Here is a 22,846-nt window from a genome sequence, read left to right as displayed (position 1 = left end):
GACACAATAAGACTACAGAGAGACCAAAACAACTACAAAGGGAAGCAGCTGTGAGGAGACAAGAAGAGACACAAAATGATTACAAAGAGACAGAATAAGACTACAATGACATAAAATGACCACAAAGAAACATAAAATGTCGACAAAGAGACCAAAACAACTACAAAACTACCAACAAAGAGGCACAAAACAACATCATAAAGAGGCTAAACAACATTAAAGTCTGTGTCTCGTCCTATTGTTTGTAGGAGAGCTGGTGGAGTCTTTCTGACATTCTGTTTCTAAAAGTCAAGATGCTCAAACTGTGTCGGTGGTTCGTCTCCTGATGTGTTCACTAGAGGGCGCCACATAGCAGAGAGAGAGAGTAAACCTCTTTAACTGGACTGAAGGCACAGTTCAGGAGTTTTAATCTCTTATCTCCTTTCTCTTCCTATGACTGTTCATTGATCTTTTCCTACAACTCTTCTCTCTCACATCTTCTCTCTTTATCCTCCAGGTAGTGAGAACATCTGCTGCTTCTTTATCCAGTTTTATCCGACATCCACACACTGAGGAAGAAGTTCGACACGTCAACACACACACGTTAACTTTAAAGTCAAATAAAAGCCTTAAAGTTTGCATGAAAAGTATTTTCTGGATCAGATTGAAACATATCTGTCCTGCCTCCATTGTCTTGAGGTCATGTTCACACTGTTCATCACAGATGATTAGTTTAAACTTAAATGCACATATTGTCACACTTCCAAAATGGCTTCTTCCTTTAGGTACGCTTGTCTTCTACAACATTAAGCTCCCATGTAACTAAACTGCATTCTCAATTACACACAGAAAAAGAATGGTTCTTAACTGGTTCTTTAAAAGGCTGTGTGGTTCCACTAAGAACCATCACCCACTAAAGAACCATTTGATCTATTGGATGGTTCTACATGTATGTCATATGGTTCTTTAGGGTATTAAAGGGTTCTTAATTCATGTTTGAGTTACTAGGTGGCGGATGGTATAAATTTGCACAAAAAAAAGAATTGAAAAAGGTTCTTTAGAGAACTTTTTTTTCTTTAAGTTCTTCAAAGAACCATAAATTGTGTCTCGAAGAACCAGTTTTTGATGACTCTTTGAGGAACCTTTTCTGGTTCTTTGAAGTTCTCTTTAAAGCTATTCAAAGGTGTTTCTAAGGAATAAAAAGGTAATCCAAGACAAAATACGTTTCCCTCTATTCATAATTCCCACTGCAGTTTCGGCGAACGTCATTTTTCAGGAGACAGTTCGGCTTCGAGATGCGAGAAGTCGTGAAGACGCTGAACAGACTCGTCCCGGTGGCTCAGCAGGTTTTATCGCCCACTTCCCTTCGTCTTCTCTCAAATCTGCTTCTTGACCTTTGTGGTGCGTCTTTCTTTATTTATTTTCCTCCCACATCCGCTGTCACGTCCACTCTTTAATGAAAAGGAAATGCTCTAAATGTCATCGCCTTGAATCATGAAATGATCTCCATAAATTCAATCTTTTCATGGAGACCGATGGAGAAGAAAAACAACACAATATGATGTGTGGCTCTTAGTTTGTTAATTATATGGTGTCAGCTGAAGACGCAGGAAGTTTTTATTTGATATTGTGCACTTTAACAAGATATATCAGCTTAACCAAAATAAAATGAATACTTCACATTAGGTGTGTCAGAGTCATGAATGAAAACAAACTATGGTCACTTATAGGGGAAGTATAACTGCAGTGTCACAGAATATATATTTGAAAACTAAATTGTACTGATCCGTTTTCTAAGTCTGATCTAAAATTGTTGGCTTAAGTAGAGGTGAAAATAGGTTTTTGCTAGGATCTTATTTTAAGTTCCTTTAAACAAAAAAGTATCTGTGAAACAGGTGAAAGAAACGGTGTCAGGTGTTTGTTGTTGTAATACTCATGTCGGCCACAAGGGGCAGAAGTGCTCCACTCCCACCTGTTCTAAATACGACTGAAAGCGTTCATGTTTTCTTCCAGGTGAGTTTTAATGTTACGTAACTCACTAACACACAATCTGCACCTTGAGTTTAGAGTGTATGGAGAAAATAAAACTCATCTGGAAGAAAACACAAATGCTTTTACAGATGTACACCTTTTTTTACCAGTTTTCACAGATTGTGACTGTTTTTCAAATGTTCTTAATTCATAAACACAAGAGATAAAACAATCTAGGTCAGACTTAGAAAATGGATCACCATATTATTATTCTTTTATCCTCTCAGGGCTTCCGTAGTTTCTGTAGACAGCGAGAGAGAGAGAGAGAGAGAGAGAGAGAGAGATATGATGGAAGAGCTCTGACTTCATTAGAAGTCATAAAAAAAAGTATTAAAAAATATTAAAAACCCACAAACCAACAGGTTCTGAGAGGCAGAAAAGACAAATATCACACAGGAGAGGAGAGGGTCGGACTTGAGTCACCAGCCAGCTGTTGCAACCAGGTTCCCTTTGTTTCCCTATTTCCTGATAGAGAACGGTTATAGTGGATCATGAATGGAAAATTATCAGTGCAGCTGAAAATGCGGGCCCCGACCGATCACAATGCATTCCTCCAGGTTTGCACAGCGTTGCACCATAACCACACGTCTCTTATCGTCTCATTCAAACATCCAAAACTAATCGTCTGTCACATTTAGGTTTTTTTCCGAGACCTTCTGGACTGAGTCAACCTCTGACCTCCCTGAACGGCGGCGCCCCGGCTCACCGTGTCGTCCTGCCAAATGTCACAACCCTTTGACATAGCGAGGCCGTATATAGAGAGCTCAGGCTCGGTGCATGAGAAGGTCGGGCCTCATATTTATAGGCCGACCTTTACTTCAACCTGCGCTGGCTGACTTAAAGAACTGTATGTCCGTCGAGCCCCCGATCATTGTGAGTATTCGGATCCCACACATGATTCGTGTTACGTAACTCTGGGATTATTCTATATTCTTCTATTTATAGACTTAATCCCTCATTCACCTTCCTGCTGACACAAATATTCACCCGAGCAGTGTTTCCAAAACCATCGAGACCCAATTCACATAAGGCCTCATCAATTATGTTGCCTAATAAACTGTGCAGCACACACCATCATTAACAGACTGGACAGATGTTGCACCATTGTGTTTGAACAGCGTGTCGACACGATATAATGGATGTGAGTTGCTATGTGTGGAGATCATGGCCTGCAGACTGATTAGCCAAGAATAGACTTGGACACAAGGAGCTTTCAGATACACACGGCTCTCAACCAACGACATTTGTCTTTGTCATTATTTGGTTTTGCTGAGATAAGAAATGAATATTCCGATTGTTTATGAATTAGTTTTGAAGATCGATGTTGTGTCAAGTGTTTCCAGGCGGACACTTAGGGTTCTGAAAAGTGAAGCCGAAGCTGAAGTGTCTGATACCTGCATTCTCTCTAATGTACACTGAAAGGCCTCTGATTTCAAACTCTGTGTTTAGTGATTAATGTAAGTCAAGAGCTTTTATTTCTTCATCAGTGGCACTAAAACAAACCGGGTGCTTGATGCTAAATGGTGAGTTTGTGAGAACAATGCAGCTACAAAGATGGACGTCTGCGGTTGAATATAAAAATGTGATTAAGATATGATGAAATAAAGTAATAAGTACATAAAGCAGTGACACCGTTTGCCTGTCAGTAAAGATAGAAAAATAGTGCAGAGCCTGTTATGTGATTGGCTGTCTACTCTTTTATTGTTGTAATCATTTGTCACACATAAATCATATTATTGTGGTTATAATAGATAGATAGGTAGGGCCTACTGTATTTATTACACTGATGTTATTTAAACAACAACATCTAAACAAGGGCAGTTTGAATTAAGCCTTTAGTTTGTAAGAGGAATGTGTTAAATATCGCTTTTATTTTCATAGAAATCACTTTTTTATTAATTTTTTTATCTAAAAATCACTTCCGGGTTAGTTTGTGCCGCTTCGTCATGTCGCTCAGCAACCACATTGTGTATCCCCCCCCTGCGCTGGAACTACTTTTCTTGGCGGATGTTTTAGTATTCTATAGTAAATAAAAAAGGTCATAATGTGTCACATACTGTCGAAATAAAATAAATAATTTGTTCAAAATGAATTCAGGTCTTTTGTATCCCTCTCTCCTGTAGACCTCGTGACTCGTTGATTGACAGGCAGCTGCACGCGACCTTGACATTCTGACTTGCGAGGGGGTGGGAGAGGGCGTGTCCGGCGGTCGCGCGCTGGGAATAAATAGCAGTGACTCCTCGAGATCGTCCCCCGCTTTCACTTCTCCCCCCGCGAGGACAGACTTCACAAACGGTACTTTATTCACCAAACTCATTTTCAGTCGATTAACATTTGAATGTTGAGAGTTTTGTTCTGTTTTTTTATGCAACAAACTGTCAAAAAAATTTACTTTTTGTGGATCTCATCTCAGAATTCCTTTGGTCTTCTAATTGATCTGCATGCTGCTTTTACAACTTTTAGATTTTTTTTGCATTTTTATTCAAGGTTTTAGTCTTGTAATTATGAGTGTTTGTATTTATTGTTGCAGCTTCATACTTTTGCATGATGCAAAGATGATGCTTAAACATGCATTGTGTCTTATATCTTTCCCTTCCAGTGAGGACTAGAACATATCAGACAAAATGGTGAAGATTGGAATCAACGGGTGAGTTGACTTTTATTCAGGTTTAAGTCAGTCAGAGTATTCTTAAAATTAAACACAAATCTCAGGCTTTTAGCTGCTGCTTCCTTATACAGAACTAAAACGTTTCTCCATATCCTGGATGAAATGTGGATATTTATTATACGAGTTATTAAAATGACACAAGCGCCTCGAATATGTCACCATTGGTTCTGGAAAAATGTGAATTTTAAGCATCTCCTCACATTTTGTGAACTAAATTCTTCTTATTATTACAATTATTGATTGTAAAAATAATCAGCACATTAATAAATTAATTTTAAATAATCGTTAGTTGCAGCTCTACTTGACAGTACAGTATTAAAGCCTTAAAACCATGAGTGGAAGTCACATTAAATGCATTAAATTAACAAAATTACATAAATGTAAAGTGTCCTTAAACAAGACACTGAACCCTAAAATGTATCCAAGGAATAATCTTAAATCACAAATGAATTGAACGCAACATAAAATATATAAAGAGGCATACACTTTAATTATCTGACAATCTCCTCCACAATATTCCTTAAAATAACCTATTTCCTGTTTATTTGGGGCTCTTTCTCTGTCTGAATGTGGTTGTTGGTGGGACAGGACTCTGGACGGGACCCGTCTATTCTCTGGTTTATTTATAGTCTCCTCAGCTGTCACATTCCTTTTATTCTCCCCTCGTCTATTTTTAACGCTCTAACCTTTTCCGCCGACTTTCAGAGATCGTACTGTGAGACCCCCAGTGTTATAATTTCTCCTCCTCTGTAAAGAAGAAGCAGCTGCTGTCAAGCCTGCTGGGAGATTTAGCTCCTCTTATTTCTGGCCCTCGTATCGAAACCAACTGTGAGCCTTAGAAACAGAAGACGGGCTCAGATCCATTTTGGCCTTCTGGCTGTTTTGGTGGCTTCCCAAAGCCAACCGAGTGAGCCTCTTACGCCCATTCCTCCTGTGAAGGAAGGCAGAAATGTAGACAATGAGGTTTTATGGTTGAATCATTTCTTTGGATGCAAGTTGGTCGCTCTGCTCTTGAGCAAGGCAGGGCAGCCCCTGGCTCTGCAGTGTGGAGTCAGCGTGGTTCAAATACACAGTAAAGGTTTCTCTATGTTCTCGACCTGCAGTCTTATATTGTTGACACTAATGTGTCCGACTTTTGTTTTTGTTCCACACTTTTTGACATTCCTAAATCTTGAGAGACTGTGCAAGTTTAAACCTCTCAGATAATTCACTAGAACTATGTCGGGTTCTTCAGTTTGTCCTAATAGGAGAACCCTTTCTGGTTCCTGGTGGAACATTTTCAGATGGTCCGACCTAGAACCCAACATATGAGAGGTTCGATAGAGAACTCATGTCTGGTGTAATGGTTCCACCCGGAACCCTCTATGAGAGGTTATATTGAGAACTCATCTCTGGCGTAATGGTTCCACCCAGAACCCTCAGTGGTTCTATCCAGAACCTTTCCACCTTCTAAGGTAGCTAACAAGAACCAAACCAGGGGGTTCTACCGATAACCCCTTTATTTTCCAAGCGTTTCATCTAGAACTCACCCAGGACATCGCACAAAAAACCTTTTAGAATTCACGGGTTATATCTAGAACCCACACAAAGAGTTCTACCAAATACCCTTTTTATAATCCAAGGAATGCATCTAGAGCCCTCCTCAAGGCGTTCTACTGAAAACCCCTTTTGAATTTGAAGACTTCTTTCTTCAAGTTATTTTTGGGATGAAAAGGGTTCTTAATGGAACCCTTAGTCTAACAAGTAACCCTTGAAAAGAAAAAGGGTTCTTCAGAATCAAATGGTTCTTGGTAGAACCTCAGCCTTTTCAGGAAAAACCCGTCTACAACCCTTATTTTCTAATAAATAGGAAAGCATTTGTATCCGTATTCGATATAAAGAACATGGAATTGTAGCAAAGACCTTCCACCTCCAGCGAGCGGTTTTAATTTCCTGGTGAACCCTGACCTTTTATTCAGATAGACGGGGGGGGGGTTGAAACTGGCCCTTGACAACTTGCAGTCGGTATGTAACGTGACTCCTGGAGACATGAGACGTTACATAACAGCACCTCTTAAACCCCCTCTCTGCTGCTTCTACCTGCTGTTCAGCTTGATTATCATGGACGCTTCTTCACCACGCTGGTCCTTTATGCTGCTTGCATGTCTCCTCTCACACTCTCTTAGATGATCTCTCGTTATCAGAGTTGTCTCCTCCTTTCCAGCGAAGTGGTTGATATGTAAAATGAAAGTCTGCTGTTCGACCCGCCGTGACGGCTGCCATATTAGGTGCAGAACCGGCTCTCGGCAGCCAGCCATTGTTATCTTCGGTGAAGGGCGGCGGGCCTTCTATGGCCCTGCTGTCCTCCACTGGGACTCAGTTTGGCTCTTGGAGCCACCTGCTGGTCAGAGAGGGGAAGTGTGGCGAGAAGCGGTCACACTGAACTAAAAAAGACAAGTCGGGATTTTACAGATAAAACATCTCCTCTAGAGCTCCTTGATATAAATAACCTTTAATCCATGTTTCATGTGCGGTTGTCTCTTTGTTTGAATTCTCTAAACTGTGAAATAAATGGCGTCTTTCCACACTGAGTGTCTCTTCTCCTCCTGCGTCTCAGGTTCGGACGTATCGGCCGTCTGGTGACCCGCGCCGCCATCTCAGGAGGCAAGATGGAGGTGGTGGCCATCAACGACCCCTTCATCGATCTGGACTACATGGTGAGAGGATGTTCTCCCTGTTTCTTCTGAGAGAAACTGTTTTTAGTAGTTTATTTTTGGTGAAATATGGGAAAGTATGATCCCGTAAGCCAAACGTCTCAGATTGTGGGTCATAAACAGAAGAACATCAGGAGTCACAGGCCCAAACCATAGTGAATGTGTTATTTTCTACCAGTTATACTGTAAGAAAAACTGTGTTTCTACACCAGAAAACCACATGTATGTCTTTGTACATCTGTATTAAAAAACCGGGTTGTAGTTCGACCACGCTGCTGTAAACTAATGGCTAAGTGTAAAAAAACAGGCAGGTTTAGAAAGATGAATCTGCAAAATGATCTTTGGGTTTTGAGGAGTCACAAAATGAGGAGTTTTAAATCATTAAGTGAAGGAAGAGAGCAAATATAAATGTTTGGAAACCTTTGGAGATGCTACATGTTGGAGCTACTTTGACTAAAGACGCTGCTCTTAGCTCATCAGATCCTTTCTTGTAAGATGCGGTTGTTAATACTCGTGTCTTCTACTTTCCCTTCTTCTCCTCCTGCAGGTCTACATGTTCAAGTACGACTCCACTCACGGCGTGTGGAAGCACGGAGAGGTGAAGGCCGAGGGCGGCAAGCTGGTCATCGGCAGCATGCACATCATGGTCTTCCACGAGTACGCGCACTTTGTTTTTTTTAGAGTCGCATTCTTTTTACATCTTTCTTCTACCTTGCGAGTCTGATCGCAGCAGAGTTTAACCTCTCTGACGTGATCAAACAGGAAGGACCCCGCCAACATCAAGTGGAGCGACGCTGCTGCCGAATACGTCGTGGAGTCCACCGGTGTTTTCACCACCATCGAGAAAGCCTCTGTGAGTTCTAAGTAGAAGAAACGGGCAGTTTCAGCTAAAAAAACATAGATTATGTTTTAATCTGTTGAGGATTAACTTCATTTTCACATGTTTGTTAGTTAGTTAGTTAAAGTGACATAAACATGCTTATAGTTCTATATTTAGAATAAATATTATAGTATTATTCTTAAAATCTACTGTAGTGTAATACATTATTTGATTCTAGAGCATGAAGGGAGCTACAAATGATAACATATAGGGTTTGATGATGCATTTTAGAGCTACGTCATTTCTGTTTTTCATTTAAAATGTAATGAATATTACTGCGTTCCTCGTTTCCCGTCCAGGCTCACCTGAAAGGCGGCGCCAAGAGGGTGCTGATCTCCGCCCCCAGCGCTGACGCCCCGATGTTCGTCATGGGCGTCAACCACGAGAAGTACGACAACTCCTTGAAGGTGGTGAGGTGAGTCGCTGCTGATTCTGGATCTGAAGGAGTCACGTTTATAGATTTCCGACGCAGCATGTCAAGTGTCGTCAAAGCTGGAGAAGACGGATGAGAACATCTGGATGCCTTTAAATGCTCTGCAAAACAAATGTCAAACCGAGTTCATCTCTTAAAACACCTTTTGATGAAAGTAGCACTAACTGTGTGTGGGGTTTGTAACCTGTGGTCACTGTCTTCATAGCAATGCTTCCTGCACAACCAACTGCCTGGCTCCCATCGCCAAGGTCATCAACGACAACTTCGGCATCGTTGAGGGTCTCATGGTAAAGAACTCGGACGCTTCATTCATTCAAACCGCTGTTATTAAAGAGCGTTTAAGACCAGAAGTCGGAAAGTTTACTTTTTATTAAAACGCTCAGTTTGAACTGAGCAGCTGTGTTTGTCTACTCAAGATTTGTTATACATTTATATTAACAAAAGCGTACTTACTATGACCAGCAGCCAAAACTAAGAAAAACAAACTATTTTCTGCATTTATTAAGCTGAAACAAATCACTTCACTGTGGTTTGTTGACTCATATTCTTCAGGTGAATTATATTTATTTATACTTGGTGTTGAAGAAGAACTAAAACGATCAGACCAGCTGACTCTTTCACTAACTTGATGGTTTGTTAGACCAGTTTTCTGATTATTTGTTGTGTTTAGAGCAGATGTGTGAGATATAATGCCCTGATCTTGTACAATACTGTATTTTTATTTATTTGAATTTGTTATTTATTTAATTTTGAACACTAAAACAAACAAACATACACAACCCATATTTAACCACAAGGCATGAAATAAAAATAAAATATAGACTAGACTAGATAGAGATATCTACAATATTTTATAAAAGATGTAGAAAACCATATTTTACAATACTGTCGTCTATTGATCGAACGGTTCGTTAACAAAAGTGCCAGCAGGGCGTTATCTAACACACACACACAATATAATCTTAACAATCTGATTCAACACATAAAAGATGAATCTAATGAATCATTCTGCTCCCTCTCCTCCAGAGCACCGTCCACGCCATCACCGCCACGCAGAAGACCGTTGACGGTCCCTCCGGTAAGCTGTGGAGGGACGGACGCGGAGCCTCACAGAACATCATCCCCGCCTCCACCGGAGCCGCCAAGGCTGTCGGCAAAGTCATCCCCGAGCTGAACGGGTACGATTCACCGTCGCCCGGTTGGTTTACTTAGCGTTTGCAATTAGTCGTTTGTTGTGCTTTTTTTCATGCTAAATTACTTTTTTTTTAAAGAAACTTACTCTAGCATACAAAAGATTTAAACTGGTGCTTTTGTGAGACTCCTTTTGGAAAGTTTTACAGTCTTATCGTACTACGTATTTCTTTCGGACAGCCCTAAAGTCCAGTGTTAATATCCCCCTTTGAGGAGAGATCATCACAGGGAATAAAACACACCTAAAATCATCTGTTTCTAATGTGTGTTGATGTTTCTTCTTCTCACAGTAAACTGACCGGCATGGCTTTCCGTGTCCCCACCCCCAACGTCTCTGTGGTTGACCTGACCGTCCGTCTGGAGAAGCCCGTGAGTGTCTCTTAACCTTTCAAAACCTAACCCTCAGTTTACCGTCTGTGACGTAAATCCTCGTTTAATTAAAATGTCTCGTCCTTTCAGGCCAAGTACGACGACATCAAGAAGGTGATCAAGGCGGCTTCTGAGGGACCCATGAAGGGAATTCTGGGATACACAGAGGACCAGGTACAGAAAGAAAAAAACATATGGAAACAAGACAGTCATCATGTATAATTTTAGACCTATATATGAACAGAACATTTTCTATGGGAGTGTGCGTAGAGCCCAGTACGAGCCACTAGATGGCAGCACATCTATTATAACTCGTAAAGAATCTTTAAACTGAAAAAACCAACTGCATTTATAACCCATGAAGCCAAATCTGCAGGTGTTTGTACTTTGTACATTTGTCTGCTGCTCCTCTGCATGTATGAACCTGTTGTGTTTGGTCCTCTTTCTGCTCAGGTTGTGTCCACAGACTTCAACGGCGACACTCACTCCTCCATCTTTGACGCCGGCGCCGGCATTGCCCTCAACGAGCACTTCGTCAAGCTGGTTTCATGGTGAGCTAAAGGCGCGCAGCGTAGCGGGGTCGTTGATCGACTGATTGAGACCAAACATGGATGAAAGTTTATGTAAACTGTAATGAAGGGGGAGGCCTTCCAGATTTGTTAGCTGTGCCTCAAAGATACGAATTTAAAAAGTCCATATTCATCATAACAAAGAAATGAAGGTTTGTATTCATAGCTGTGCAACTACGTCACTTTTCTAACTTTATTTTTACAAAAATTAAATAAATTATACTTCATATGACTAAAGTGGATGGATGAGAAATGGATGATGGAATTGAATTTTGAATGACCAAATTATTCAACCGTAAGCGGAAAAAACAACTGACATTCCACATGTTTACAGTTGTTGTTCTCCCACTAAGGAGCACTTTAAACACCAGACAGGAAAGTATTCAAGAAATCACACTTGCAGACTTTTACAGGGAACAATGTCTTAATTATAATAAACGCAACATTTATTAAAGACGCAGCTACGTTTTGCTCACAAAGTGTCACTGCTTCTTTATTAAACTCCGTGCTGACAATATGTCCACCATTTTTTTTCTCCATTAAATCTCCCTTTCCTGCACACTTAAGAGCATTTTTTTCTATTAGTAAATAATTCCTTAAAACATGCACATTTATGCACTGAATTCTGAAAAATGTAAATGTTTATTTGCTCTACAAACCATGCTTTACAAGTTATTCCCATTCATAAATATCTCTGCTTGTCTGCAGGTACGACAATGAGTACGGCTACAGCACCCGCGTGTGCGACCTGATCCTGCACATGTTCTCCAAGGAGTGAAGTCCTCTTTCGTTTTCCTTCCCATGATTCCCCTCTTCCTTCACCTGTAACATGGAAGCCGCGCCATCCGCTACCCGGGAGCAAAACATCCTCTACGACAAACTGACAACAAATACTGATTATAATACCTTTTTATATGATATGCGTGGCGTGTGCTCTGTCCGCACTAAGCAGTGTTTGTAGAGGTGATTTTTTTTCCATCACTGAACTGTATTGTACTGAACGGTCTGGTTGCACTAAACATGATAATAAAGTCCTCTAGTTTGTGGAAAGACTGTGATGTAGTTTATACTCTCTGTGATTAGTGGAAATAATCTACCTAATAGGTCTGTTTTTATATTCAAATTACATGAAGTTTTGTGCAGAATAGGGAATACATTTCTGGGAAAATGGCCAAAATGTAATTAAATAGTTAATTTGTCCAACATTATTAGACTGAACCCCAGAGAGGAGAGTTGGGGGGGAGGACAGTAGTTTTCTGGGGAGACATGTCACTCCTGATAATGTTGCATGAATCATTTGTCTCTCTTAATTACCTCTAATCAACGACGACAGTGTCACCCCTCCTCTGACTGTTAGAGACGCCCCCCTTTGTGGTTTACACGTCACTTTTAATTCACTAATTTGTTGTCGGGGCGAAAATATCACCCGAACATTCAGCCAGCTGACATGCTGAAACATCACAATGTTTTTCTATTTGCGTCATCCATGATCTACATTAATCTGTCTGTCATGCAGCAAGGTTCAAAGCTTTATTGTCATTATTTAATACAGGATTGCACAATGAAATTGAGTTGTAGCCCCCATGCAACAAACACAAGAAAATGTATAAACGGATATTTAAATGTCTAAATAGAATAAAAATAAATAAATAAAATAGAACAGTTTATAAAAGCAGATCTAAAGGAAGAAATGCAGAGGAAAATGTTGTTATATTTACCAGGAATATAAACAGTATATAGGGGAGTGCACTACAAGCTTAATGGGCAGCTGAATTTCAAAGTGTAGCTTATATTTGTGAGGAAATATTACTTTTTTTTTACTACGGAGATTTTGACATGTCACAAGTTTCAGAACTTTCTAAAATATATATATTATTTTGTCATTTATTTTTTAAATTTTAATTTGTCGAGTCTGCAAAGTTTAAATTTAAATAATTTAATTAAATAATTTAAATTTAAATTATTTAATTAAACTTAAGAGGGCTTTTTTTCAGCCATGATCTTAACAGCTGTTATATTCCACTTTAGCGACATTGAGTTTGGTGCAGAATATAAAATTTAGTTTCTGGGAGAAAAGCCTAAAAAATAAAATCAGCCTATTGCGACACGGTACACCCGGAGAAGAGGGCGGGGCTAAGTGGAACACTTCCTGTGTAAAAAAAAAAAGTGCGACATGAACCCCGCCCCCCTCCTCGTAGAAGTCTGACCGTTGGCCGTTAACCGTGATTAACTAGGAACAACTCACGATAGTTAACGTACCAGCAAACACATGTGGAGACGTGTGTATGTGTTAAAGGGTTTATTAGTAATAAATACAGTTGTACCACTGCATCCTGCTAAATGTTATTCGCTAAATTACGCTAACGTTACCTGGGAGGGAGGAGCCAATTAGCATTAGTTAGCTAAGTTAGCGTTAGCTGTTAGCTAGCCAGACCACAGGAAAGCTAACGTTAATTCAAACGGCAATACACCGTTTGGGGGTTAAAGGAGGACATTTGCGTTTTATTTCTTGTTTTGAAATGTGAATTAAAAGGCATTGAAAAAACCCTCAGATTGAGTAACGTTAGTCTCCATATAATTGATCCAGGAAGTTTTACCCAGGCGGACTGCACTGTGCTCCTCTGTAACAGGCAGTACGGTAGCCCGGGCGGACTGCACGGTGCTCCTCTGTAACAGTCAGTACGGTATGTGAAAGCCGCAGTCAGTTCACTGGTGTTTACCCGTGAGCTCTGCAGCACCTCTCTGCTTAAGACTCATTTTACCTCGTCATCTAGTGCCAAAGTTAGTGTTTCCTCTTCTGGCTGCCAGGTACGGTTTTTATATTTTTGTATTACAGCTGCAAAATATATCCAAAGCGCTTTATTCTAACGCTTAGAATAGACATTTTTATGATAGTGCGCGTCGCCTCTGTGATCTCGCGACTGATCCCTGCGTGAAAGTCAACTCAGTCATCTCGTTTTGCTGCAGCGACCAGCGGTGTGTTTGCGAGTTTAGAGGCACATTGTCTTACTGTATATTTCCCATAGCGTATAGTCATCAGGGTTTACTGTAATCTTGTATTGGGAAATTGTTATTTTGCTGCGATTTTGGGCCCGTGAAGCATCACCAGACCTTAGCCCACAGCTCTTTTTTGCATAAAGGTGTGAATAGCGAGGATCTAGGAGAGGGGGGAGAGTCAAAAACAAAGTGGGCCTGGATCCGTTTCCTTCCTATAATCAGGTTGTAAACGGAATACTTTTTCCGAGTTGAATAGCCTGTATAGAAGTCTGGGTTAATGCCGGATTTCGAGCACTTCAGATTGTCCTATTCGAGCATGCAGCAGCAGCATCAGCACCAACATCAGATGACGAACGACTCCGCAATCCTGGAGCCTGGCTACTTCCTGGGCGACCACGGTGGGTTCGGTCCAGATGGGTGGTCCGGGCTGGACCTGGGCGCCCTCCCGCCCTCGGGCCTCGCCTACCTGCACCTGAGCAACAACCACAACCCTTTATTACACCGCGGGGTGCCCCCCTCCCCTGCGGCCACGGCGCTGCGCAACGACCTGGGCTCCAACATCAGCGTCCTGAAGACGCTCAACCTGCGCTTCCGCTGCTTTTTGGCCAAAGTGCACGAGCTGGAGCGCAGGAACAAAGTGTTGGAGAAGCAGCTGCAGCAGGCGCTCGAGGACAACGGTGGAGGGGACGGACAGCATCAGAGGCCGCTGACAAAAGATATTGGGGTCCAGACTGGATTCATTGGGCCTATTCCTGCCAGACCGGGTCTCATTCTGCTCCACAACGTCAACAGCTCGGCCTACCTGCCCGGCGGCCTCCTCTCTCCAACCCTGAACCCTCCTCCTCTTTATGACAACAAATACCTAGGAAGCAACCTCAACCCGGTCTCCACGGATTCAAACTCCAACCTCACCACGTCCGGTTTCTCCCTCAGCCCGGCTCTGAGTCCCACCGACCCGTCCAAGACCATCACCAACACCGGGACGAACACCAACAAAACCCCGCCGCGTTTCCTCCCCGGGACCATCTGGTCCTTCAACCACACCCGCCGATTTGGCACCGGGAGGGAGTCGTGCGCCTCGGGCCCGGGAGTCTCCTGGACGCAGCCGGACGGTGTCGGGGTCCAGGTCGACACTATCACACCTGAGATCCGGGCCCTGTACAACGTGCTGGCCAAGGTGAAGAGAGAACGCGACGAGTACAAGATCAGGTGAGAGTCGTTTATACCTGCATGCTTCTTTATTAACGTGGATCATCAACTCCAATGCAAACATTTTGACATTGAAGTGGCTGAATTCTGATTTATTCTTTTCAAAGTGAGAAACTTTTTAACTTTTTAAGGCAGTAATGATGAGCCATGACTGTAATATCACAAAAATAACAATATTTGACGAATATTGGTATCACAATATGGCAAAATTACATTAAAACAATTAGATTAAATAAATACTAAATCTGTGTGTATATATATATATATATTATATGTTTTTATTAATTGTTTTGCCTTGTTATAAAGTAAACAAATCATTTTCCTTCAAATCATTAATTTAAAAAATACATTTTGTGAAACAAGCCTAAAAAAATACTTTTTACCATAAATCCTCAGCTGCCAGTTTATTAGGAGGTGCTTGGTAATTGGGTCACCAGCTCTCCACAATACACCTTTTATAGTAATCATGTACCAGCAGTACTTTAGTGTATTTAACCTCATCCACCAGGCTTGAGCTCCTTCTCCACAATATATTTCTGAAAAGCTGAAACATGATAACTGAGCTTGAGTGATTGTTTTTAATTTAACCCCGAAACAGTTTCTGCTGAGGTAGCGATCGCTTTAATGTCTCTGCTGGCTTTGGGTCAGTGAGCGCAGTGCTGCAAATCATCGCTGATTTTTTTTATTTGGCAGATGATTTTATCCAAAGTGACTTACAGTGCATTCAAACTCTATGACTAAGAGCTCAAAGTCATAAAAACACACGATGCATTTATTTTTGCATCATTGTGAGAACCTGTTGTTCAATTCACTAGATTACCTGGAAAACCGACATATTTCACTTTACAGCATATTGCATATGACACAGTAATCATTTAACCAAATATTGTGTTTGCTTACTACTTGTTTTTAGTAACTAAACTAAATAATCTTACTGTACATTTGTGACCTTTTGCAGGAGCTTACATGACGAGAACGGCATCAAATAAAAGCCTCAGGAAAACAGTTTGTGCAGAGCAGGATGTTATAAGTAAACATCTGTTCATTTACAGCTTCCTGCAGCTTTTAGTCTGACGTGTAAACCTCTTCTCTTTCTTTCTTTGCTCAGCGCCTGTTTTTTGGAGCACTGACCTGTTTCACGCCGTCTTTGCTGCTTTATGCTAAAAAGCAGCGACCGCACTACTTTGTGCTGAGGCAGGACGTCAAAGCTTCACTCACATCGATTTCACAGCGTTATCGTTTAAATTTCAGTGCTGCACTAAACGAAACACGTGTGCTGGAGATAGAAGTGGTGCAGATATTTCCTCCAATTAAGCAGCTTTTGCTTTGTTAATGTGATTTATTTATACTCACAATCGTAAAAAGGAACATCAGTTTAGTAACGGATAATCTGTTGATCGTGTTCTCGATTAGTTGTTTGGTCGGTGTTTCCTGAAGCCTCAAATGTCTTGTTTTGTCCACGACTCAAAGATATTCAGTTTAGTGTCACAGACGAGTAAAGAAAGCAGAAAGTATTCACATTAAAGAAGCTGGAATCAAAAATGATTTCCTCAAACCTGTTAATTGATCATCAGAACAGCTGCTGAATGATTTCGTAGTTGACTAACGCTGTGGCAGCAGTTTGATGTAACGGGGAGCGAGGCTTTGTTTTAATGTTTGTAGTTTTTACACTTTGCTAATCTTGCAGCACTGAAGAAAGTTCTCCTCTGAAAATATTTCCTTTCTGTTTCCTTTACCTTCAGGGTCAAAACCTACTTTTTATAAACGTTATAAAGTTAAAATGTTGGATGTGTGTGTATTGTCCACTCTGTGAGGTTGATATGTGACGTCCAGCTCTCCATAAGTAAAAGTCTGCATTCATTCATAAGCTACGTTAACTGAGGAGCACTTCTAGGCGCGGATGATATAAAACCTTCCTGTTCGACTCATCAAAACAAAAGATCTAACCGTGTTAGAACATATTCAGTCCTTTATTAACATGTCAGAGGTACAAGCTTGTGGACATGAAGAGGTCGACTACAGTCAGCTAAAGTTAAAGTTTATATAAAGACTACAAACCTTTATAGAATAAACATTCAGCATTTAAATCAGTTGACGGTCAGATTGTGAAAGTGAAGGGCTCTTAGTGTGGTACATCTATAATCTTATATGTTGTCTTAATTCTCTTTTAGTTGTGCTTCTGTGCTATCTGTGGCAGCTAAGGCTCATGGGTATTGTAGTATTTGAAGACATCTACTGCACTTCGCTGATGGAAAAAAACAAAACATGATTTCTGTGATTCTCTTAAGACCTCACTGTCCTTGATTGTAGCTTGTTTACTTCTCAGAAGCTCATCCAGCTCTACAGAGACGACACTCGTCATGAGGGTCAAAGCAGAAGAGCTGTGATTCCTCTGAAGGGAGGAGGAGTCATCTGGGGAAAGATTCACATCAGCTGTTGTTTTATCCTCTCACGTGATCTCCCTCACTCTGCTGTCTCACATCTTCCTCTCTCTGCTGTCTTGGTCCTCTTCCTCCTGTTCCTCTTCCTCTTCCTCCTCCTCTTCCTCTTCCTCCTCCTCATTCTCCTCCCCCCCCCCCCCCCCCCTCCCAGCTGGTACCTGCAATGCAGCACTGGCCGGTGACCGCCAGCAGTGATGTCACCCAGTCTCCTCTCTGTCCCTGCCTCCCTCTCATTGTCTCTCTGTCTCTCTTTCTCTCTCTCCATCTTTATGCTGTCTTGCTCTGTGTTTTTATTTTGTTTTAGGGAAACGTTTGCTGACTCATCATCATCCATCTCTGCCCTTCTGTCCTGCACACACACCTTCCCCCCCCCCCCCCCCTCCCCTCTTCTGTCCCATGTGAGCCTCTGCAGCCTCAGGCGAAACGCTGACATCATCATTAATGACATCACCATTAACGACATCAGTTCATCCCCAAACGACACCGCCCTCTTTGGATTAATTTTCCCTCTTGCGCTCTCAGCTCTGTTCAGTTTAGTGAGGCTGTATTATCACATTTCCTTTTTATTAGAAAACACGTTGCCAAACATATGTGGACGTTGCACCACATGCGTTCATCTGAAGTCCTGTGTGTGTGTGTGTGTGTGTGTGTGTGTGTGTGTGTGTGTGTGTGTGTGTGTGTGTGTGTGTGTGTGTGTGTGTGTGTGTGTGTGTGTGTGTGTGTGTGTGTGTGTGTGTGTGTGTGTGTGTGTGTGTGTGTGTGTGTGTTAAACAACAGCATCATCTTGAAACAACGAGGTCATCCAGGTTGCTATCTGAGCCGGCCACCACACAGTTACTCTTTAACATTAGAGGGAACACGTGCATCTTGTCTGTTAAATCTTTACTCAACAGCGAGTAGAGAGCCAAGGCCAGGCTAGCTGTTTCCCTCTGCTCCCAGTCTTTATGCTAAGCTAAGCTAAGCGCCTCCATACTTTGAGTGTGGTATCGATTCTTCCCATCAACTCTGACAAAGAAAGTGTGTAAATGTTTGTATCACACAATATTTAAACACTCCTTCTGAAAGGAAGTCAGAGTTGACTGTTGGTTAGAGACACAACAGGAGGTCGGACATGTTGCATTTACGTCCTCTCCATGACGTCCTAGTTTGCAGCTCATGAGTGCAGCGGCCTGGTCTCCCCGTAGTGAAAGAGGAACCAGCTTCTGCGTAGCCGCTCTAAAACACAATGGCAGCCGGCAGCCTCACTGCAGAGCCACGTGTTGAGACTGACAAACAGACGAGAGCAACATGGACGCCGGCTCCCTCGCTGTGACCGTCTCTGCTGCCTCTCGTCTGTGTCTCCGTGTTCTTCATCCTCCTCACACGGGACACACATCTGATGTCTCAGTTCAAAGACAGACACATTCAAACAGTTGCAAATAGTTGGGATCAAGTCGGAGAAGCAGCAGAAAACAAACCGTTCTGAGGGTGCCACCGGTGGAAAGCATGTTGTTGCTTTAATCAAAGAGGATTCCCGAGTACGGTGGCCCTTTTAGGACATTAAGACTCAGTTTGTCAGACCCTACACTGACTTTGAATGTTTCGATGTCATCGTAAGTGTGCTAATGTTGGCATTAATGCAGCGTTACAGCTGAGACTGACAGGAGTTTGGTGATTTAGTTTTAAAGGTTTCGTTTCATGAACTGAAAGGATGAAATAGTTTAAATTCTGCCCTGAGGAGGAAACGTCAGAGTATCACTAAAGTACGGATTCACTCATTTTATACTGACCACATGAAGTGGATATGAGGCCAGACATTCAGTTATCATTCACTGAGGTTGTAATTGTCTTTGACGATTTAGATTAGCGTTGCATCTCCCATTGGTGTAGAAGTCACCAAAGATAACAAAGGAAGAAAGACAAAGACGTAGAAATAGTCTGAATATTATGTGATCATTTGACTCTGTTCTTCTACTACAAAGTGCTGATTTATCTGCTTAATCCTCTATATATCATAACATCGCTGCTTTCTGTGTGTGTTTCGTAGATGGGAGGACGAGTACACAGCCAGGGTGGACCTGCAGGAGAAGGTGGCTGAACTGGAGGAGGTAACGTGACCTTTAAAATGCTGAATCATCAAACTGCTCCAGTTCAGAACTACTTCAAAATCTACAAAATGTAGCGGCTCTTCTTCTTCTTCTTCTTCTTCTTCTTCTCTTCTTCTGAACGCATCTCTAACCTCTTGTTTAAATAACAACTGATCCAAAGGATGAAAACCACACGTTCTTTCTCTTCCTTTTATTTAGAAACACATTAAATACATAGTACAGGAGCATCTTCAGTTATTATCCAATCTATATATTTAGGATGTAACTTCACGTGTGTGTGTGTGTGTATGCGCGTGTGTGTGTGTGTGTGTGTGTGTAGGAGCTGCAGGAGAGCGAGGTGTGTCAGGATGAGCTGGCTCTGAGGGTGAAGCAGCTGAAGGCCGAACTCGTCCTCTTTAAAGGACTCGTCAGCAACGTGAGTCTGCTCTCTCTTTCACTTCTGATGTAGGAAAAATGTTTAAAACTAACCAAAACCTATTTTCACAAGCTGTCATTGGAGATATTTAAGGATGTGCTTACTGTGTCCTTGGCATGTAGAAGAAAGGTGTGAGTGTTCAGGATAAGAATCTGTTTCTATCTGCACCAGAACCTGTCAGATCTGGACAGTAAGATCCAGGAGAAGGCCATGAAGGTGGACATGGACATCTGCCGCCGCATCGACATCACCGCCCGTCTCTGTGACGTCGCCCAGCAGAGGAACTGCGAGGACATGATCCACATGTTCCAGGTGTGTTTGTGGCGATTTAAAAAAAAAATGGCCCTCGACATTTTAAAATCTCCCTTTTTTTGTTTTAAAGTAAACGCGTCTCCTTCCAGCAGGTGGCCACGCCCCCTTCCACTCTGAGCGGCCGGGCCAGAAAACAGAGCGGGCAGTCGGCGAAGGGCGGCGACGGAGACGAGCTGAGCGTGTCCGAGAGCGAGGGGGGCGGGGCTAAGGACGAGGAGTCGTGCAGCACGTCGGCCAATCAGATCAACGAGCAGATGCAGAGGATGCTGAATCAGCTGTGGGTGTTTTTGGGGCAATAATGTTTCAACACACACTGATGTTCAATCATGAAGTTGTTATGTCTAGTGTGTGTGTGTGTGTGTGTGTGTGTGTGTGTGTGTGTGTGTGTGTGTGTGTGTGTGTGTGTGTGTGTGTGTGTGTGTGTGTGTGTGTGTGTGTGTGTGTGTGTGTGTGTGTGTGTGTGTGTGTGTGTGCGTGCGTGTGCGTTTGTTGTTCAGGAGGGAGTGTGAGTTTGACGATGACTGCGACAGTCTCGCCTGGGAGGAAACGGAGGAAACTCTTCTGCTCTGGGAAGATTTTCCTGGATATCCTCTGGGAGTGGAGACACAGGGAGAGGTGTGTAAACACACACTCTCTCTCTCTCTCTCTCTCACACACACACACACACACACATTATCGTCACTTTCTACACACTTAATTGCTATTAAACCACTGCTTTCTTCCATTATCCTTGCGATATCTCTATATAAATGACTTTGAGTAAGATGCTGCTGGTTTAATTTCTGTCTTTTCAAGCATTTTATTTTATTACTGTTTATTATATTTTGACTTTTTTGTTTTTATTTATATCACATGTTACTCTGTCGCTGTATTTTATAACTTAATCTGATTAAACGCTTCAGACTTCTGCTTCGATTGAACTTCATCACTTTTATAACTCAAAAAACAAATCTGTGAGATTTTGAGTTTATTGTTGTGAACTTGTAAACATTATAAAATATGTTTTCACAAACTATTACACAAAGACACAAAGAGAGAAAAGTGCATTTTAAACATCTTAGTAGATTTAAATCAGAAAACCAAAGACACTTAAACACTATTTTTGATGTCTCTCTCTCTTCACCACACACCTGCTGGTTGTTTCCAGCTGCAGCAGCAGGAGGAGTCCATCGAGGAGGTGATTAAAGACACGGAGTCTCTGTTCAAATCCAGAGAGAAGGAATACCAGGAGACCATCGACCAGATAGAGGTCAGTCTGTTCTTCTCAACTTTGTGACGTTATGGGGACATCGTCACACTGTGAGGACTCACTGCTCATACCAAGTCAAAAAAAGAACAACAGAAGTAATAATAGTTTTTATTCTAATGCCGTTCTTAATCTTTTGTTGTGATGATTTAACCGGGAGAGTTTCGTGTTGATTGCTGTGAGTCATGTGATATTGATTATGGGGACATTGGATGACTAGAATAACTTCTCTATATTAGTGTTTGATTGGAGCCGGCAGGGTTGATGCGTCGGTGTTTTTCCGTCCTCCTGGTCAGGTGGATCTGGCGACAGCCAAGAGCGACATGAACCGTCACCTGCACGAGTACATGGAGATGTGTTCGATGAAAAGAGGCCTGGACGTCCAGATGGAGACCTGCAGGAGACTCATCACACAGAGCGGAGACGGGTAACGCGCACACACACACACACACACACATGTGACATGATGTGAAATGATAACAAACGAGAGGCACAAACTTTAAAGAAACAAAAGGAGTTATTAGAGAAAAACTTTAACTTTCTGTAACATTATTTAACATTATTTCTCTCCCTCTACAGGGAGTCGCCCTCGCTCATCCCGCTGATGGTGGACGACAGCGACGAGAAGAAGAAGAAGAAGCAGCAGCAGCCGGCTCTTCCTGCGGAGTCTGAGAGCAGCGTTTCTTACTGCGGCGCCAACGCCGCCATCCCTCCTCTGACCTGGAGGAAACCCTAACACACACACACACACACACACACTGCTGGTAGATAATGTCACACCAACGCTCCTCTCTTCCTCCAATGTCTCTGTGGTTTTTAGTTTACTTAAGGTCGACATTATTTTAAAACCAGCAGATGTAAAATGTCATTTTTTAAATCTTCAAGCTTCTTAAAAAGCCGCCCGTCTGATGTTTGTCCCGTTTTTACTGGACGTCAACCTGACAGCCGCTACGTTTGTGTGAGTCAAACAAACACAAAGCCAGAATTTGCTTGCAAAGCTTAGAGTGAATAATACAAAAATAAAAAAGAGGCAGTAATTCATCACCTGATGGGTAACTGCTGCCCTCCTGTGGTTATCAGCTGTAACTGCACCTCAGTGATGGTCAAACCGAACAAAATGGCCTTTTTAAAAACATTCAGATGAAAAGGAGACATTTTATTCTGCACACTGGTCTCACTGTCGAGTGCAGCAGCTGATCATTTGCACAGTTTCCGTGTCGATGCCTTTCAGCTGCAGGTGCACGGAGAGTCGCTAACGCACAAAGAAAAAGTTTGCACACAAACTGCTCATTGAAGTGGTGAAGAGTGGTCACATGTATGCACAGT

At 42.1% G+C, this 22,846-nt stretch overlaps 2 protein-coding genes across 2 annotated transcripts; both read left to right on the top strand.

Moving 5' to 3' along the window:
- The first annotated feature begins 4,265 nt into the window (after positions 1-4,265).
- LOC142931408 (glyceraldehyde-3-phosphate dehydrogenase-like) lies at positions 4,266-11,863 on the top strand. Its single transcript, XM_076075310.1, has 12 exons — positions 4,266-4,305; positions 4,610-4,657; positions 7,275-7,374; positions 7,919-8,028; positions 8,134-8,224; positions 8,551-8,666; positions 8,890-8,971; positions 9,711-9,862; positions 10,166-10,244; positions 10,335-10,418; positions 10,698-10,795; positions 11,522-11,863. Exons 2-12 carry the CDS (start codon positions 4,635-4,637, stop codon positions 11,589-11,591), a joined length of 1,005 nt encoding a protein of 334 aa, XP_075931425.1. The 5' UTR covers positions 4,266-4,305; positions 4,610-4,634; the 3' UTR covers positions 11,592-11,863.
- A 2,224-nt stretch (positions 11,864-14,087) lies between these two features.
- iffo1a (intermediate filament family orphan 1a) lies at positions 14,088-22,256 on the top strand. Its single transcript, XM_076075289.1, has 9 exons — positions 14,088-15,019; positions 19,487-19,547; positions 19,867-19,962; positions 20,134-20,274; positions 20,364-20,551; positions 20,772-20,889; positions 21,422-21,523; positions 21,817-21,947; positions 22,100-22,256. The coding sequence occupies exons 1-9, from the start codon at positions 14,088-14,090 to the stop codon at positions 22,254-22,256; spliced, it is 1,926 nt and encodes a 641-aa protein (XP_075931404.1).
- Positions 22,257-22,846: the final 590 nt, after the last annotated feature.

The sequence above is a fragment of the Anarhichas minor genome, unplaced genomic scaffold, assembly GCF_050575085.1.
Source record: "Anarhichas minor isolate MPS153535 unplaced genomic scaffold, ASM5057508v1 ptg000051l, whole genome shotgun sequence".
In the NCBI taxonomy this organism is placed as follows: domain Eukaryota; kingdom Metazoa; phylum Chordata; class Actinopteri; order Perciformes; family Anarhichadidae; genus Anarhichas; species Anarhichas minor.
The sequence above is the reverse complement of the archived record's forward strand: the minus strand, read 5'-3'. Positions and strand labels throughout refer to the sequence as shown.

Bases quoted from the DNA above. Each gene is read 5' to 3' on its own strand.
- LOC142931408 (XM_076075310.1), top strand. From the start codon at position 4,635: ATGGTGAAGATTGGAATCAACGG. The intron at 4,658-7,274 runs GTGAGTTGACTT...CCTGCGTCTCAG, and splicing joins GTGAAGATTGGAATCAACGG to GTTCGGACGTATCGGCCGTC. The intron at 10,245-10,334 runs GTGAGTGTCTCT...TCGTCCTTTCAG, and splicing joins CCGTCCGTCTGGAGAAGCCC to GCCAAGTACGACGACATCAA.
- iffo1a (XM_076075289.1), top strand. From the start codon at position 14,088: ATGCCGGATTTCGAGCACTTCAGATTGTCCTATTCGAGCATGCAGCAG. The intron at 20,890-21,421 runs GTGTGTAAACAC...GGTTGTTTCCAG, and splicing joins GAGTGGAGACACAGGGAGAG to CTGCAGCAGCAGGAGGAGTC. The intron at 21,948-22,099 runs GTAACGCGCACA...CTCCCTCTACAG, and splicing joins ATCACACAGAGCGGAGACGG to GGAGTCGCCCTCGCTCATCC.